The 19,507-nt window shown below is 31.8% G+C and overlaps 1 protein-coding gene across 6 annotated transcripts in view; it reads left to right on the top strand.

The window, feature by feature from the left end:
• Positions 1 to 19,507, top strand: part of Rundc3b (RUN domain containing 3B) — a 147,053-nt gene that overhangs the window by 87,049 nt on the left and 40,497 nt on the right. For 5 of the 6 annotated variants that reach the window (XM_078040488.1, XM_078040490.1, XM_078040491.1 and 2 more), the window contains 2 exons: positions 3,609 to 3,780; positions 10,519 to 10,676. In XM_078040488.1, the coding sequence (XP_077896614.1) occupies positions 3,609 to 3,780; positions 10,519 to 10,676 (330 nt within the window). The remainder of the gene's footprint in view (positions 1 to 3,608; positions 3,781 to 10,518; positions 10,677 to 19,507) is intronic. The other variant, XM_078040489.1, reaches the window with a different exon arrangement.

The following is a 19,507-nucleotide window of genomic DNA, read 5'->3' as shown; positions in this document are numbered from 1 at the left end:
ATGTATTATCCTGGAAAAGTATACATTTAATCCCACAAAATTTTGTTGGGAGTTATGTTATTGAGAAAGGAAACTAAGATGAATATGAGGAGGTTTTATTTAGTGGCATACTGTATTGGAAATCTAAAGGCCTACAGCACATTTAAATTCCAACTCTTAATTTTTTAAAGATTGTGAAATTGTCAAAATACCTATGTAGCAAGTTTTAATATATACTGTATGATGGGTGGATAAGACTGTCCATCGTACCATTTCTCTTGAATCACTTGGCATAGTTTGGCAGTGCAAGAACTCTATAACATTAACAAGTTCAATAAAAAAGTAAATATGTGGGGAAAAATGTATTTTGATGATACTATGAAAGATTGAAGGAGTATTTTTTCTTTGTTATCTGTAGGAATTTGATTGGAATTACACAACATCTTTTGAATATTCGATGAAGCTCAGTCAGTAAAACCATTTACACATGTTTTCTTTGAGGAAAGTGTTCTTTTTAAATTACTGATTTGATTTCATTTGTAGTCATATGATCATTCCAATTTTCTATTACTTACTGATTCAATTTTGGTAAATTATTTTATTAACATTTTCAAAATTTTATACCATGATGTTCAAAGAAATCTCTTTTTAATATCTTAAATCTCCTGCACTAATTAGTAGTTTTGTTACTCACTCTTAAAGAAATTTTTTTAATATCTTAAATCTCTCCTTCACTAACTAGTAGTTTTGTTACTTTTAAGGCTCATAATTTTTATTTTTGTTTTCTCTTTTTAAAAAAAAATCATTTTTGTTAAAGGTTTGTCAGTTTTATTCATGTTTTTTAAAGAATATTTTTTACCTCTGTTGTATCATCACCTTCTAGTTCATTAATTTCCATTCTTATCTATATTCTTTCTGAATTTGTAAAGATCTTTTCTTTTTCAATAATTAAAAATTTCCTTTTAAGTACATAGACTGTAAATTTTCTTTGAAGTCCTACTTTAGCTATATTTCATAAGCTTGATAAATTGTTTTTATTTTAGGTCAGTTTAAAAATACTATTTCATATATATTTCAAAAATATATATGTATATATGCTTATATAGACATATGTATGTACAACATCTTCATATATATATGTATGTGTGTGTTTTTACCAAGATTTGTTTGAAGTATGATTTCCAGGGCTTTTTGTTGCTGTTGTTAATGAATGTAGTCTGCATAATCATAGTTACTTGAAATTTGTTGAGTCCAGAATTCATCAATCAGTTTTCTGGTGGTGAGGTCTTATATTCAGATATGCTTGTTAATAGTTATGACCTAATATTCTATGTCCTTTCTCATATATGCTTAATCTTTTAAATTAAAAGATGATATACTAAATTCTATCACTCTGATATTCAGTTGGTCAGTTTTTCTTGTGGTAGTTTTAATTTTTGCTTTCTGTTTTTTGAGTAAACTTATTAGATACACACAAGTTTATAATTCTTAAATTTTCTTTATATAATGACCTTTTTATCAATATAACTATACATGTGTAATGATGTTTTTATTTCTTAAAGTCTATTTTGTTTGATATTAAAGAGTTCCATCAATTTTCTTTCAGTTAGTATTATATATTCTCATCTTTTTTACAGACTTACATCTTTTTTTCATATAGACTAACATGCCTTCCAATATAAATGCATCTCAACTTGAAGCTTATGTATGAAATATGATATGTCAAGAGCTTTGTAATGTTTTGAATAACCAATAAAAAAATAAAATAAAATTTATATAAAAAAATAAAAATAAATGCATCTCAATTCAGACATTAATACATAAACAAATGGCTTGACAGTAATAGTTAAATATCATCAGATTCAAGCTGTACTCTGATTTAAGCTATGTTAATATGTGGAAAAATAAACACCAGGAGTTTATGAAATACAGTGCTTTTAACCTTTCTGGGTCTTTTAAGTTTTTAATTGTTTTTTAAAAACAATACAATTTGGGGGCTGGGGATATAGCTCAGTTGGTAGAGTGCTTGCCTTATATGCACAAGAGGTTCGATCCCCAGCACCACAAAACAAGCAAACAAACAAACAAACAAAAATGAAACTATTTGGGATTTTTAAAATCTACTCCAATAGGCTTTGCCTTTTTAAAAAATACATTTTTTAGTTGTAGTTCGGCACAATACCTTTATTTTACTTATTTATTTTTATGTGGTGCTGAGGATCGAACCTAGGACCTTATGCATGCTAGGGAAGCACTCTACCACTGAGCCACAAGCCCAACCCCTAGGCTTTGCCTTTTAAGTGAGGTGCTCAGGATATTTACTGATATATCTGTCCTTATATCTTCTATTGCATATTTTGCTTTATATTTACCCTACTCTCTCTTCTCAGTTTTCTGTATTTCTTTTTCCAATCTTCCTCTCATCTTTCTTGCCTTTATTTGGATTGATTTTCCCCTCCCCCTATTTTATTCCTCTATTAGTTTATTCTCTATTTCTCTTTTACTGTTCTGCCATTAATTTTAACATGAAGATTTAAATTTTAAAACATTTAAAATTTTTTTTAAACACCTAAGGTTAATATCTATACCATTCATCCAAATAAATGAGGAATTTGCACTGCTTGAGCTATCTTTCTTTTTTTCTTTCTACCAGAAATTGAATCAGGGGCACTTTACCACAGAGTTACATACCCAGTTCATTTTTATTATTTTTTAAATTTTGAGACAGGGTCTTGCTAAATTGCTGAGGCTGACTTCAAACTTGTGAACCTCCTGCTTCAGCCTTACCAGTCGCTGGGATTACAGGTGCCACAATGCTCAGCTCTATTTCTTTCTTTATGTATGTTATTGCTGTGCAGACTTTCAGTCTTCTTTTCATCTGCTTAAAATTTCACAAAGTGTAGGCATCATTGTTATTATTTCAAACCCTAAATTGGGTAGTCATAAACACATATTTCTCTTCACTTGCTTTCTCATTTTTTCTCCTTATTTTCTAGTCCTCTGTCATACTGATGTCCTACAGAATTTTAAATTTGGATTATGATGTATATTCTGTCTGCTCTACCTCTGGCTCTCTCTCTTCCCAATAGAAAATAGTTGAGAATCACTGTTATTTTCTGAACTTACCTTCTCCTTGCCAAAAGGGAGCTGACCTTGAACACTACACTGTGTATACCCCATTGCCACTAGCTGGTAGTGCTTGTTTTTTGTCTTGTAGTGGAGATTAGACAGTCAATGATCCACCTGAGCCAAGGAAAAGAACATAGCTAGAAAGCTCCTACTAGCACATCTACAGTTTGTGGTTCTCTTCTCTGGAAATTCTTTCTTTCTCTTCTGAGCATTCTCAAGGGTTTTAATGTTAATTCCTTACTCTTTAGGTCTCACTTGAATTATAGTATCTCTACATTTGGTTTTGTGAAAGGGAGTCAACAGGCCATGCTAGTTTGCCAATTTTTAAGGAAACTATAAAGTATTTATTATTATTATTATTATTATTATTATTATTATATATTTACTGCTAAATATTTTGGATTTGCTTATTAGTAGCTTAAAAATATAGAGATGTTAATCAAATAGAACATATTTTTTACTTTCTTTCTTTTTTTTAATTTAACCTCTGCTCTTCCCAGTTCTGACAGTATCAGCAGTGATGAGGAAGAACTCAGGACTCTGGGCAGCAGTGGCAGCTCAGGAAGCAGCACTCCAGAGAAGGTGGGCCCTCCTTTCATCATGGATGAGAACAGCTGGTTCAACAAGTGTAAGAGAGTGAGACATAAGTATCAGCTAACCCTGGAACAGAAGGTACTTATCAGTTGTCAAAAGTCACTCAGTTTGGCTCCACTTATTGCCTTTGGACTGTCACTACCAGGAAACCTTTTAACTTAATAAATTATGTGCCATTGCTACTTCCCTTCTGTTTCTGAATTATCCCCTTAATTAAAAAAATCAGGCAGAGTTGTAGGAGAGGCGTTTGTTAAAAACTTTTTCTAATCTTTATGTTTTAACATAAAATAAGTCATTTTATTCTTTTGTAAGCAATTTAATTTATAAAAACTTGATATTATAGTCCCTATAATTCATTTTGTAAAACATTACTGGTTTGTGAAGCATATATATGTCTGTCTTTTTTCTTAATTAGGTATATTAGCAAATCTTGTCTGCCAAACACTATATTAGGGAAAGTGGAACATATAACAGAAAGAAAAATGAACTACATTATTTTAGAGTTTGTGACCTTTACTTTTTTACCATAGTATTTATTTTCCCTTCTGCCCCTTCTTTCAAATGTTCATTATTCTCTTATGTGACATATGTAAAGAAAACACAGCGGAATTAAAATAGAAATATTACAACAATTTAGAAATAAATCCAGGAAAATGGTCATAAAATAAATTTACAAATATAAATAGATTTCCTATATCTAAACAGCAACTGCTTAGAAAATATAAGCAAAAATATCACGATTATAATAGCTATGAAAGTTTGCATAATTTATATGAAGAAAACTTTATACCCTATTACAGTAAACTTCTGGTGGCAGCAAGAAATCAGACTAAGATCATCTGAGAGCTGTTCTTCCGTAAAAATCTGAAAATGACGGTTATTATACAAATTTGAGCCTCCTGGCATTCTACCATCAAGCCGTATCCCCAGCCCTTTTTATTTTGTATTCTGAGACAGAGACTTGTTAGGTTGCCCACGTTGGACTTAAACTTGTGGTCCTTCTGCCTCAGCTTTCTGAGTAGCTGGTATTACAGTTGTGCCTCTCTGTGCTTGGCTTAGAATACAGTTTTGTTTTTTAAAGTTTTATGTAGAGCTCTCTCTCAAAGAAAAGGAACTTCCTAGGGATCAGGAACATGCAAGGATGTGAAAACAGGAGGAATAAGTACATTAGTTAATACCCCTGCAAGCCCCAGAGATAGAGATAAGCCTATAATCCTTTAAATTTAGCTATTTGTGCTTTAATACCCACAGGGGAGCAACAGATAAGGCCCACCATCATTTAAAACAGAAACTGGACCTAGAAGGCAAGAGTAAATAAACATGGACTACATGAAATAGCAACAATAAGAACTATCATAGGATGGCAGTTGTGTCCTAGAATATGTTTCATAACTGGCTCTTACAGAGCAGATGGAGAGAGGAGCACTAATTTCTAGGATGTGCCAATTTCTGGGGCAAAAACTCCTACCATGGCCAACTTAGAGCCACCAATATGACATTACTGAATGTGAATGGGAAGAAATGTACAATAGAACATGATTATGTCGTATTTCTGTCAGAAAGATGAAGTAAGACATAAATGACTATAACAACATAAATTAACATAAAATAATTAAGAAATGGTGAGTTTTGAGGAGTTTTTATATAATTCACTTAGTTGTAAGTTTATATAATTTTATCTTTAATAATAGCAGTGCTGGACTGGGGCTGCAGCTCAATGGCAGAGCACCTGCCTAGCATGTGTGAGGCACTGGGTTCAATCCTCAGCACCACATAAAAAAATAAATAAATAGAATAAATAAAGGCATTCTGTACATCTACAACTACAAATTTTTTTTTAAATAATAGCAGTGTTTAACAGCAAGACTTAGAAAGCTTTTGAAAATTTAACAGTCATCTTGTGGAGCCCATAGGAGCTGGCTGCAGCTTACCACTAGGAGTATGAAAGAAAAGCAAAATTAAAAGGCTAAAAATATCAGAAGAAGCAAGAAGGACTAGAGCACTTGCCTCACACATGTGAGGCACTGGGTTCAATTCTCAGCACCACATAAAACTGAATAAATAAATAATAAAGATTTCACTCTCCCCTCCAAAATACTTTTAAAAAGAAAAAAAAAAACAAGAGGATTATGGAAGCAAGAGCCTTCAGAGATTTGATGATAATGAAGGGTAGAGACATTTTGTAATGTGCATGCCTGTTTACAAAGTTAACATTTAGGAGTTGCAATTTAAAGAATAAAAATAGAATGTTTGTCTTCCAAACTAGTAATGGGAAAGAAAAAAAATAGGAAAAACTTGATTCATACAATAAAGGAAGCAAATAAGAAAAAATAGGTATGTTAAAAAAGAACAAAAACCAGGGGCTGGGGTTGTGGCTCAGTGGTAGAGCACTCACCTAGCATTTGTGAGGCCCTGGGTTTGATCCTCAGCACCACATAAAAATAAATAAAATAAAGGTATTCTGTCCAACTACAACTAAAAAATAATTAAAAAAAAGAACAAAAACCAAAGCAGTATAAATAGATTTGCGTAATAACCAGAAAAGTCAATATCACCATAAAAGTAAGTGGCACAAACTTACCAACTTACCATTAAGGCAAACAGATTTGTTGGAAACATAATTATAAAATTTATATGCTGTTTATAAGAAAAGTGCATAAGGGGCTGGGGCTGTTGTTCAGTGGTAGAATGCCTGCCTTGCACGTGCGATGTACTGGGTTCAATCCTCAGCACTGTATAAAAATAAATAAATAAAGATACTAGGTTCATCTACAATTTAAAAAAATATTTTTTTAAAAAAGAAAGATGCATAAAATATAATGACAAAAAGTTGAAACTAGGGAAATAAATAACCCATGCAAATATGAACCAAAATAATTCTGTATCAGACCAGTGACTCAGTGACTCAGAAGGCTGAGGCAAGAGAATCACAAGTTCAAAGCCAGCCTTGGCAATTCAACTGTGATCCTGTCTCAACATAAAAAATAAGGAAGGCTGGGAATGTACCTCAGTGTTGGAGTGCTCCTGGATTCAATTCCCATTATTCTACATGCACAAAAAAAGAATTCTGTTTCATTATCATTAAACATAGACATTAAAGGTACAAAGCATTATTAAGATTAAAGAAAGGCATTGTCTTTTTAAAATGAAAACTCACTGAGAATGTATAACATGGCTAAATTTACATACATTTAATAATATAGCCATGAAAAATATGAAGCAAAAGTTAATTAGAATATGTAGGAGAGAAATTAACAAATCCAAAATCGAATTAGGTAATTTTAATATCTTTCAAAGTAACTTATATATTGAACAGACAAAACTTCTGTAAGATATAGTAAGCTTGAACAAAACAATACATAAACTTGATCTAAAATACATTAATTTTGACAAAATATACATTTTTGTCAAGCACAAATGGAATAGCTGAACAATTTTTATCAAAAGTATAGGTCACAATACAAATATCACAATATAGATATCACTAAAAACATGATATAATGGTAATCATAATGCAATAAAGTTAGATATCAATAAAAAGTTTATCACCACTCACATATCACCTAGTGGAATTTTTGAAAACTTTCTAAATATGAGTAAAAAAGAAATGAGGAAATAGAAATAAAGGACAATGAAAACAGTGCATATTAACAGTTTTTAGCTGCAACTTATATGATACTTGTACAAATACTATAAGGAAGAAAAATAAGTATCTTACAGTAGGCAAAGAAAACCAAACCAGTTCAAAAAAGGAAAATAATGAAATAATTGATACTTATGATATAACAGATATAAAAACCAGATTAATAAAAACTGCTTATTTAAAACAACTAGCAAAAGTGATGAATCTTAGCAGGAATAATTTTTATTAAAGTTAAGGCACAGATAGACAATTTTAAGAATTAAAAAAAATAGATAGCATACCTGCAAAAGCAGCAAATACTTGCCCCAAAATGGTGGTGCATGCGTATAATCTTGGGAGCATCTTGGGAGCCTGAGACAGGAGGATCGCAAGCTCAAGGCCAGCCTCAGCAATTTAGTCAGGTCCTAAGCAACTTAGCAAGACTCTGTCTCAAAAAATAAAAAGGGTTAGGAATGTGACTTAGCGGTTAAGCACCCCTGGATCTAATCCCTGGTACCCCTCCCCCCAAAAAAAGAATAATTTTTACCATTTTATATCAGTGCCTTAGAAAACTAAATTAAGAATTTTTTTTCTGAGTCTATTTCTCCTACCTTCTTTATTTGTTAAATGGGAACACAGAAACAACTGGAGTATGTTTTTATGTTTTACATTAAACCAAATAGGAATTATGACATTAATGAAGAATTTCTTTAAATGTTATTTATCAAAATTGATAGACCCATAACTATTTTAAGAATTGAGTAAATGGTCTAAAATCTGTCTACCTATTAATCATCAGACCTGTATGTTTTGGAGAAAATTCTAACAAATTTTCCAAAGTCAGCGATCCTGATTTTATACTGACTATTTCTGAGAAGTGAAAAAGAAATAATATTCTTCAACAAATTAAGTGGATCCAGTATAACTTTAATAGAATTTAAGGTCATGTGAATATAATATCAGGTAGAAATGTGTATAAAGCAAAAACAATTATAAGAAACAATTTGACATTATCTGGTACCTATGTCCTACCAATTCTGCTCATAGGCATGTTTCCTAGAAACTCTTGGATGTATGTACCAGGAAACATAACTGTGAATGGATTCACAGCAGTATTGCTTATGTTAATCCAAATGACCATTGTCTGTAAATGGCAATTCACATGGCATACAATATTGAGAATAAATGAACTATATATAGCTAGACTCATCAATGTAGACCAAAAAAAAAAAAAAACCCTAAATTTCAAAAGAATATAGACAGAACTCAGGGAAACTGAACAATATATTGTTTGAGATGATACGTCATAAACCTAGGAAGAAAAGCAAGGGATGATAAATATAAATTTCAGGATATTGTTATACTTGTAGAGGAGGTGCAAAAGAGTGTAATTAAAAAAAATTTTTAAAATATATTTTTTAGTCATTGATGGACTTTATCTATCTATCTATCTATCTATCTATCTATCTATTTATTTATTTATGTGTAGTGCTGAGAATTGTACCCTGTGCCTCATACATCCCAGGCAAACAACCTACCACTGAGCCATAACCCCAGCCACCAGAAGAGTGTAATTTTAAAAGAACCTGACACTGACTCTTAAAACATGCTGATTGATCTGAGTGGTAGATATAATTTTTTCTTTAAAGAGAGAGAGAGAGAGAGAATTTTTTTTTTAATATTTATTTTTTGGCGGACACAACATCTTTGTTTGTATGTGGTGCTGAGGATCGAACCCGGGCCGCACGCATGCCAGGCGAGCGCGCTACTGCTTGATCCACATCCCCAGCCAGGTAGATATAATTATTCCTTAAATATTATTTGAAAATATTCAAATATAGTTTATGTTAAGATGTAATTTTTGAGAATTTATTATGGAAAAATTAATGCTTGAGAATTGTCAGAAAAAGTATGGAAAATAAGTGTGAGGGGGAAATAATATGAGTTAATATTATCAGGTATCATAAAGCTTAGAGCTGAAACAGTTGATGACACATGAATAGGATACCATGTACTGATTTAGAAGAATAATAAAAACAACAAAGAAAAGATCCTGATCAATATCCTCAGAAGAAGTTGAAAGCACATTGAAACTAAAAATAGGACACGGCAGTGGTAGAATGTATGCTTAGCATGAAGGGCCCAGGGCTTAATACCGCCCCCCAAAGGGAATAATCAGAAAACATGAAAGAGCTATTAAAAATTAAAATGATGTCTGATTCAAATATTTCAGCACAAAAATTTAGAGGATAAATTTAATAATGTTTCCCAGCAAATATAAAATAAGAGTAAATGAGTAAAAGGATAAGAGATCTAAGTCTCATATCTACTAGGTGTTTGTTAATAATAATAGCTAATAATTATATATCATGTATAATGTAGTAGACACAGTTGTAAAACAGTTTGCAGATTTGATTCATTTAGTACTCCTAACTAGGTACTCATGTTGTTCCCACTTTTTTAGGGGATGAAACTATAATGGAGAGGTTAAGTGTCTTGCTCAAAGACCCATAGCTAATAACTGGTAAAACTAGAATGATACTGGACAATCCATAAGCCTGTAGGCCTAACAAAAGCATTATACTGCCTCTTGCTGACTTGTCAATGCTAAAATATTAATATCTGCACTTAAAAAAATGTTCAGCTCGGAATGGTGGTGCACACATGTAATCCCAGCAGTTCGGGAGGCTAAGGCAGGAGGATTTCAAGTTCAAAGCCAGCCTCAGCACACACAGATGCTAAGCAACTCAGTGAGACCCTGTCTCTAAATAAAATACAAAATAGGTCTGGAGATGTGGCTCAGTGGTCCAGTGCCCCTGAGTTCAATCCCCAGTACAAAAAAAAAAAATCATATAGAGGAAGCTTTCTGATTGGTTATTCTGTAATTAGGTCTATTTTTTGATGCTAGCCATATGTATTTATTGCTTTTGTGGAACTTGGAAATTATAGTATTTTAACTAAGATTTGCTTTAAATTTAAAATATATTTGCTCAGACTTTAGGGAAGAGGTTTAAAGAATGGATAATATGCATTAAATTTTTGTATTCAATTAAAACAATATTTTTTTACTAATTCATCAATAAAACTTTATTACAAGAGCAATAGTAATGAGATTTAAGCTACTCAGCATTTATATTCAAGGTCTCTATTAGAATTTTACAGTTGCTGTTATCTTGGTGATATCATATTTCCAGGGGTATCTTGAAGAACTCTTACGACTTCGAGAGAACGAACTGTCTAAATCTGTCTCCCAGAATAAACTACTACTTCAAAGGATTGAGGATTCTGAGCTGGCTCATAAATTAGAGAAGGAACAATTAGAGTATATAATTGTGGAGCTTCAAGATCAGCTGTAAGTGATATCTTTTTAGAAAAAAAAAATTGGCAGTATATAAACATTAGGACAAAATGTATCTTGCCATAGAATTTGAATTCTAAGAAATATGATGGCTTTTAAATTCTTTCACTTATTATTTTTAAATGTTTATTTGTGCTTTTGTTACTATAAAAGTAATCCGTGTTTATTGTAGAAACACTAGAAAATATAAGAAGAAAATTAACTCACCTGTAATTGTACCACACAGAGTTAACTGTATTATAAATGGGTATATGTTCTTCCAAATGAAAATGTATAATTTTTAAGTATTTATTTAGTTGAATAAGTTATTTATTGACTGATGTATTGAAAAAGATGATATATTAGACCATTGCTACTCAAAATGCAACTATGGTGTATAAACTATTCCTAGGTTGTGCCAGAATATCACTGTGCAGTTTAGTATATAGCTTTCTTTTTTTTTTTTTTTTTTAGCTAGGCTTTCTTTAGTGAAGAAAACTGTAGTATATTGATTAAGCTTTCTGATAAAATAAGCTCCCTATCACCATTTGAAGCATTTGTACTAATTACATCATTCTGTCATGTTTGTTTTATTATTTATAGTGAAAAATCTTCACACATTAACATTTTTTGATCTTGAGATGATTTTTTATTTTGAAATAATTTTGAACTTTCAGAAAACTTTTGAGGATAGTATATAGAATTTCCTTATCTTCTTTTAACATTTTTGCCTTATAATTCTCCCCTTTTTCCTATATACATGTACATATTTTTAACCACTTGAGAGATTACATCCATCAAAATTCTTGTACCTTAGTGCTTTAGTGTTGCGTTTCTGAAGAACACAGATATTCTCATATATAACTGTAGTTCAGTGATAAATTTAAGAAATTTGAGTTGATATACTGCTTATCTACAATTCATATTCTAGTTTCATCAGTTGTTCAAATGTCCCTTTTTGTAAGTTTGATTTTTCTGGTACCAGATCCAGTTTAGGCTCATGTTTTATATTTGGTTATTGGTTTCCTCAGTCATTTTAAACATAGAACAATTTCCCAGTCTTTGTCATACATGAGGTTAATGTTTTGAAGAAGATAAGCCAATAATTTTATATTTGTGTTTGGTTTTTCCATGTGACTAGAATGAGCTTATCCATTTTGGCTAGGCTACAACATCAGTGGTATGTTTCTTCAGGTACATAGAAGTTAAGGAAGTATGTTGGCCCTTTGTTGACTATATTAATTTTAATCATTTAGATATGTATTTTTCTCTTCTGTTTTGTTACTGTTGTTTTTGTAATTAACAGGTAATATGTAAGGAGATATTTTGAGTCTAAATATAAAAGATGAGTTTTTAACTTTAAAAAAAAGTTTTGTTCAGGAAAAAAAGCACCTTACTATTTACTAGGAATTTATATCTTTTTTTTTTTTTTTTTTTTTGGTACCAGGAATTGAACTTAAGGGCATTCAAATGAGCCACATCCCTAGCCCTATTTTTTATTCTATTTAGAAGCAGGGTCTCACTAAGTTGCTTAGTACCTCACCATTGCTGAGGCTGGCTTTGACTCACCATCCTCCTGAGCCGCTGGGATTACAGGCATGCACCACTGTTCCTGCCTAGGAATTTATATCTTGATTTGACCTCTTCTGTTTTTTCTGATACTATAAAGAGGATTTGTCTTGTAGGGTATCACTCATTGAGGAGCAGGTCCACATCTTTTGTCCCCCTCACTCTAATAAGCAGGGAGAAAAAACATCAAGAACTAAATCAATAGAGATTTCTGGTTATTCCTTTACAATTAAAAGATTAAGAAGATAATTTCATTTTTCTTTTGTAAAGTATTACTGGTAATTTATCTAAATGCTTTTAATATAAAAATAATTATGCAGTTTTTGTTTTATCTAAAGATATTTTTATTTGAAGATTGAATTTAAATAGATCAAATTTGTTTTACTTTTGATAATTTAAAATAAACAAAGGCTCAAAAACATTTTAGTTTTTAAGAAAACAATCCACTTAAGTTACAGTTTTATCATACTTCCATGGTAGAAACTGTCATTGATCCTTTTCATTTTGCAAAGGAACCTTATAGTCGTGTTTAATACCTTTAAGATTTTAACTAAATATATTAATAGGGCAATTAATACAAATTATGGGCATTAATCAGAATTAGACTATTTTCTTTATTTCACATGTTAAAGGTTTACATTCTATAATATGACCACAATCTCTAGGTAGTGTAAATTATTGTCCCAAAAGATTCCTTTGTTATAAAAAACTACCTTAAAGACTACTGAAACAGGAGAATAAGATGAATTCATCTATGAATGGTCACAGTTCACTAGTTTGTCAAAATTAGTTTCAAATATGTGAAATAATATGATTGTTTTTGTAGCTAGGGAGAGAGCAAACAATTTTTCTCCTTAATATTGCTACAATTTTTTTTCACATGAGTTCTAAAGGCCTGCAACCACAGCTGGGCACTGAAATTCCCTTTGTTCATCCTGAGAAGATAAAAGTGGCCTCTTGAAAGATTAAAAATTTAAATGTATCTATGGAAAAATCAGAAAAGGAATATTAAGAGGTAGAATATGAGGCATATAATATTTGCTTTTACATTATGTTATTTTTTCCTGGTCATTTAAATCCTTTGTCACCTTTTTTATATTTCTTAATGATTAGCTATATTTGAATTACCATTATTCTTTGATTATGTCTTTGGGTACTCATAAAATCTGAAAATTTTGTAGTTTTGGTGATAGAATACAAGTTACTGTGGAGTAGAACAAAAGCATCCTAAAGCTTTTTTGCAGATCAGAACCATCTAGATAATGACTTTACACTGCCAGTTATGAGCTCTGCCTTAAATTAATTAATATCTTGAAGCTTCTGCTTCTTCATCTCTGAGAGAGAAATAATGTTCATTTTTTAGATAATTGAGTGTTATGTATAACTAGGAATATAACTGTGAAATAGAAGATATTCAAAAAATATTCAATTTATTCCTCTGCTTTGGTCTGTAGCAACCTAAAATATCCTTATTTAAAAAATTACACTTCATTCAAAAAAATAAACATAAACAAAGTATTAGTTATATTTTGGATCAACATGGAAAGTTTGTTACAGATTATGAAATGTTTTCTATTTATTCATGAAGAAACATAAATAGGAAATTTTAAGTGGTTTACTTTTTCATGCCTGAATGCTACAGATCAAACAGTGACTTGACTGTATTATCCCTCAGTTTCAAGAAATTCATTTTGAGTTGTAATTTCTAAATGACATTTGGCTAAAATCATGGTATGTATTTGTATATACCATGTGTGTGGGAGACATACATGTTTAATTACTATTTAACAAGTGTCACTTGTAACTATAATTATTTTACTCATTGTGTTTGATAAAATGCTAATTTGGAGCATATTATAAGGTATTGACAAAGGTACAGTTGAATAAGTTTATAGTTGGTAGAATTTTAAAATATTGAACCATTTAAAATATGCATATATGATTAGGAATACTTTTATTTCATTGATGAAATCTGTGAGTCACTGGGATTACAGGCATGCACCACTGTGCCTGCCCAGAAATTTATATCTTGATTTGACCTCTTCTGTTTTTTCTGATACTATAAAGAGGATTTGTCTTGTAGGGTATCACTCATTGAAGAGCAGTCCACATCTTTCGTCCCTCTCACTCTAGTAAGCGGGAGAAAAAAACATCAAGAACTAAATCAATAGAGTTTTCTGTTATTCCATTACAATTAAAAGATTAAGAAGATAATTTCATTTTTCTTTTGTAAAGTATTACTGGTAATTTATCTAAATGCTTTTAACCTAAAAATAATTATGCAGTTTTTGTTTTATCTAAAGATATTTTCATTTGAAGATTAAATTTAAATAGATTTAAATAGTTGATTTTATCTTGCATCAGTAACTTTTAACTTCATTTTACACATTAAAAATTATTCAATAAAGTAAACATAACCAAGCTTAAAGTATAAGTTATATATTAGATCAGTATATAGAATGTTTGTCATAAGATTATGAAATGTGTTCCATTTGTAGCCTTTTAATTATATATTTATTTATGCTGATTAGTGGGAAATTTTTATTTTTGAAGTTACTTCCATTCAATAAGCTTTTATTTTCCCAGCAGTTTGGGAGACTGAGGCAACAGGATCATGAATTCAAAGCCAGCCTCAGCAACTTAGTGACGCACTTAGCAACTCAGTGAGACCCTGTCTCTAAATAAAATATTAAAAAGATGCTGGGAATATGTCTCAGTGATTAAGCAATCCTTGGTTCAATCCTCAGTACCCAAAACAAACAAACAAAAAATTTATTTAAACATATACTTTGTTCTTGGGATTCCACTAGTAGCTGAGAATACAAATAATGAGGCATGATCTCTTTTTATAAGGACTTGCATGTGAGGTAGATATATTAACATCATCAATCACATTGCTATTCAAAGAATCATGGCTCACTTAGGAATAGATGAATTATTACAGTTCGTAGCCATACGTAAAAGGGAGGATTTGTCAACATACACAGGTTTAGATCCTCAGGTAGATGATCTGCTACACAAATGGCCTCTTTATAAAATATGCATAGCAAACCTTAGGAATAGACAACCATAGAACAATGTGTAAAACCTGAACACCTGAGAGACAGCCAGTATCCTTCAAGATAATATGTGTCTAGACATTCTGATGAGACCTACTTCCACTGTTCTCTTTACTTAGCTAGGTTTTTTGGGAACAGAAAAGGGCATTTAGGAACATGGTGTTTTATTATCCCCTTTTTCTTTATGGACAACATATTGGGGGAGTGGTGTTATCATGGCTGTCTTAAAAATGGATAAATTATGACAGTTTCTAGTCATCTGGTCAGGAATATATTTTGTCAGGTAAAAATTGTTATTAAAGTTTTAAATTACAACAGTGTTAATATAGAATATATACTTCATTGCCATATAAGGACAAAAATATTAAGAAAATGCAGTCATCAGAGAAAAAGCCAGGTACCACATAGGTAAAACCATGTTCTATTATACTGATTGAGTGTTAATGGGAAATTAGGATACTGAATTAGGAAAGGTTACTGATTTACTAGAATGGTATTTCATTGCCTTTAGTTGTAATGTGTTCTATTAAAACTGCAGAATCTCCTACAGAGCAGATGTCCATATATTTGAGTCAGGGGCCTAGCAGCAGATGGGACCACAATGGGGCATTTCATTGAGAAGTGACTCATTATAAAAGAAAAAAAAGATTCACTTTTGGCATCTTTGTTATGCAAATGTTTTACGTTGAGTACATGAAGAAAAGAAGCCTCTCTCAATAACAATTTATAAAAATACACATTGTTATTATAACATACAATATTATTTCCATGAAGTTATTTTAATTCTTTATCATTTAATCAACTTTTATAAAAGAGAATTCTGAGAAGATGTTGGAGTAGGAAGCATCAGGAATCTGTCCACCTAGTCAACAATTATATTGGCAGAATCTGTGTAATGTAACTATTTTAGAACTCTATAATTTCTGGAAGGTTTCTAGAGGAAGGCTTAGATGTTAATTTCAGTCAGTTTCCGTTTTTAGCCCAGTAGCAGCTAACCATACCTTCCTCCAACCCTATAGTGGGTGACTATGCAGGTGTTCTGAAGCAGTATGCCCACAGCTCCTGGCTGCCAGGTGGTCAAAAAAAAATAGCTTGTCCTCCAATCCAGGGACCTTGGCTTGGGTCACTGATTGTTGCTTCTGATCACAGACATGCAAACAAAGAGGTAGTGTGTAGAGGGGCCATTGCTCTTGCACCACTCCTCCATTGTTACAGGACCTTCCACCTTTGGCTGAAGAGGTTTCCAGGGGATTTAAAGGGCATTCTTCCCCACCCCCTTTATTTTCTTTTTCCTTTCCATCATCCAGTGGAGACATTCAAAAACAACCAGGTATATGGGAAAAACTATAAAGTTATCATGCATACTAAGAAAAAAGATCAGATTCAGAGAAGATTTTAAGCTTGTGTTAGCAGGCTGATGTTCAGCACTGACATCCTCTAACAACAATAATAAAACAATAACAAAAGAATAACAAATCATGGAAAGAAAAGAGCATCTGATTTTCTGAATTACCACATTGTTAAATTCATATGTATAGTTTTTCATCAAAAAATTAGAGGACACAGACAGGAAAGTGTGGTCCATTCAAGGAAAAACACATCTGAAGAAATTGTCCCTGATAAAGACCTGATGTTGTCTACATGATAAAGATTTTTAAATAATTGTGTTTGGTTGATTTTGTTTGATTTTTAGTACTTGGGATAGAACTATACCACTGAGGCATGCTATACCACTGAGCTATATCCCCAGTCCTTTGTATTTTTCAATTTGAGACAGAGCCTTGCAGCAGTTATAGAGGCTTGTCTTGAACTTGTAATCTGCAACCCAGTTTCTCAAATTGCTGAAATTATAAGCAGGTACTTCCATGCCGGTCAAAACAAGTTTTAAAGATGGTTATAGAATTATTGGGAGTTCATAACCCACTTCAATCTAATGTATGAAATATGATATGTCAAGAACTTTGTAATGTTGTGAACAACCAATAAAAAAAAATTTAAAAAAAAAAGAAGATGTGGAGAAAGTCAAGAAAATAGTGTGTAAGCAAAAGGAAAATATCAGTGAAGAAAGAGAAAACACGGAATTCTGAAGCTGAACAGTATAATAACTGAAATGAAAAACTCACTGGGGGAATTCAACAGCAGATTTGAACATACAGAAGAAAGAATCAATAAACATGAAAACAGGCAAAGGAACTTATCAAGTCTAAGGAAAAGAAAGAAAAGGTTGAAGAAAATCAAACAGAGTCCTTAAGGCACATGTGGAATAACATCAAGCAGACCAAAAGATGCTTTGTGGGAATTTCATTAAAAGAAAAGGAAGAGAAAGGGGAAAAGAAGATATTTGAAGAAACAATGGCTAAAGACTCCACAGGTTTGGTGAAAAACTTTAATATAAACACTGAGAAGCTCAGTGAGCTCCAGGTGAGATGAACTCAGAAATATACACCAAAGCTATGGAACCAACCTAGGTGCTCTCCAACAGATGAATTGATAAAGAAAATGGTACATATAACACAATGGGATGTTCCTCAACCATAAAGAAGAAAGAAATTATGGCATTTGCCAGTAAATGGATGGACCTGGAGAAAGACTATCTTGTTAAGTGAAATAAGCCAATCCCAAAAATTCAAAGGCCAAATGTTTTCTCTGATATGCAGATGCTGAGAGGAGGGAGGAGTGAGGGTTTGCTGGACTGGACAGGGAGTTGAGGGAAGGAAGGGGGGATGGGAATGGGAAAGACAGTAGAATGAATTGGACATAACTTTCCTGTGTTCATATATGAATACACATTCAGTGTAACTCCACATCCTGTACAACCACAAAAGTGGGAAGTTAACCTCCATGTATGTATGATGTGCCAAAATATGTTCCACTGTCATGTAAAACTAAAAAGAACAAGTAAAAAGAAGAAAGAAAGAAATATACACCAACACACATTACAAACAAACTTTTGAAGGACAAAGGAAATTTAGAAAACAGCAAGGGGGAAAAAAAGGAATTTCTCATACACCAAGGATCCTCAGTAAGATTTTCAGCAGATTTCTCATCAGAAGTTCTGGAGGCCAGAAATCAGTGGGCCAATATATTCAAAGTGCTTATAAAAAAAACACAAAACTATCTTCTCGAAATCCTATGTCCAGCAAAAATAGCCTTCAAACATGAGGAAGAAATTAAGACATTCTCAGCCTAGATGCCTACTAACAGATGAATGGGTAAAGAATATATGGGGTGTATACACACACACACACACACAATGGAGGTATTATCCATCCATAAAGAAAAATGAAATCATGTCATTTGCCAGGAAATAGATGGAACTAGAGATTGTGTTAAGCAAAATAAGCCAGACTCAGACAAACATCATTTTCTGTCTAGCGGGAAGGGGAGAGAACATAAAATTGGAAGGGGAAATATTATGGAAGGGAATGGGAATGTAGGGGGGTAGGAGAAGGTAATAGCAAAGCATATACGAAATTGTCACAGTGAAACCTGTTATATGATACAATTAACATACATTAATGATTTTAATAAAAATAGTGATAAAATAATGTTTTTAAAAAGAGGGAGTTCATTTCCTCTAGACTTGCCTTGCACAAGGCAAAATGAAACTTGAAGCTATATGGAGAAAGGGGGATCTCATTAAAGGTGGACCATGGGCAAATATGCCAGTATATTTTTAACAGTGGTTTGTACTCTAGTTTTTATTTTCTACATGATTTAATAGACTAGTACATTCAAAAAATAATTAGTCCAAAAGCTAATATTTTTACCTTTGGCTAATAAGTACACATTTTGTTTTTTATAAGATTAGCACACTTTAAAAAGTTATTAGATTATATATTGAGGCACAAAATGCATAAAGATGTAATTTTGAAACATTGATAATTAAAAGGGATGAGGGCAGACTTCTCCTTGAGCAGAGTTTTTATATATTTTTATTGAAGTTGATGTAACTCAAATTCAAGTATTATAACCTTAAGATATTAAATGTAATCTCCTTCGTAAACACAAATATCTATACAATATCTATAAAAGGAAATAAGAAAGAAATTGAAACATTACATACCAAAAATTTGACCAAACACAAAAGAAGACAGTACTTCAGGAAAAGAGGCTATTAAGGCATATAGAAAACAGGTATCAAAAAGACATAAGTCTGTCCTTAGCAGTAATTAAGTGTAAGTGGATTAAACTCTCCAATCAAAAGATAGATTTCAG

The sequence above is a fragment of the Ictidomys tridecemlineatus genome, chromosome 2 (genome assembly GCF_052094955.1).
Source record: "Ictidomys tridecemlineatus isolate mIctTri1 chromosome 2, mIctTri1.hap1, whole genome shotgun sequence".
NCBI lineage: Eukaryota > Metazoa > Chordata > Mammalia > Rodentia > Sciuridae > Ictidomys > Ictidomys tridecemlineatus.
This window is presented reverse-complemented; position numbering and strand designations above follow the sequence as displayed.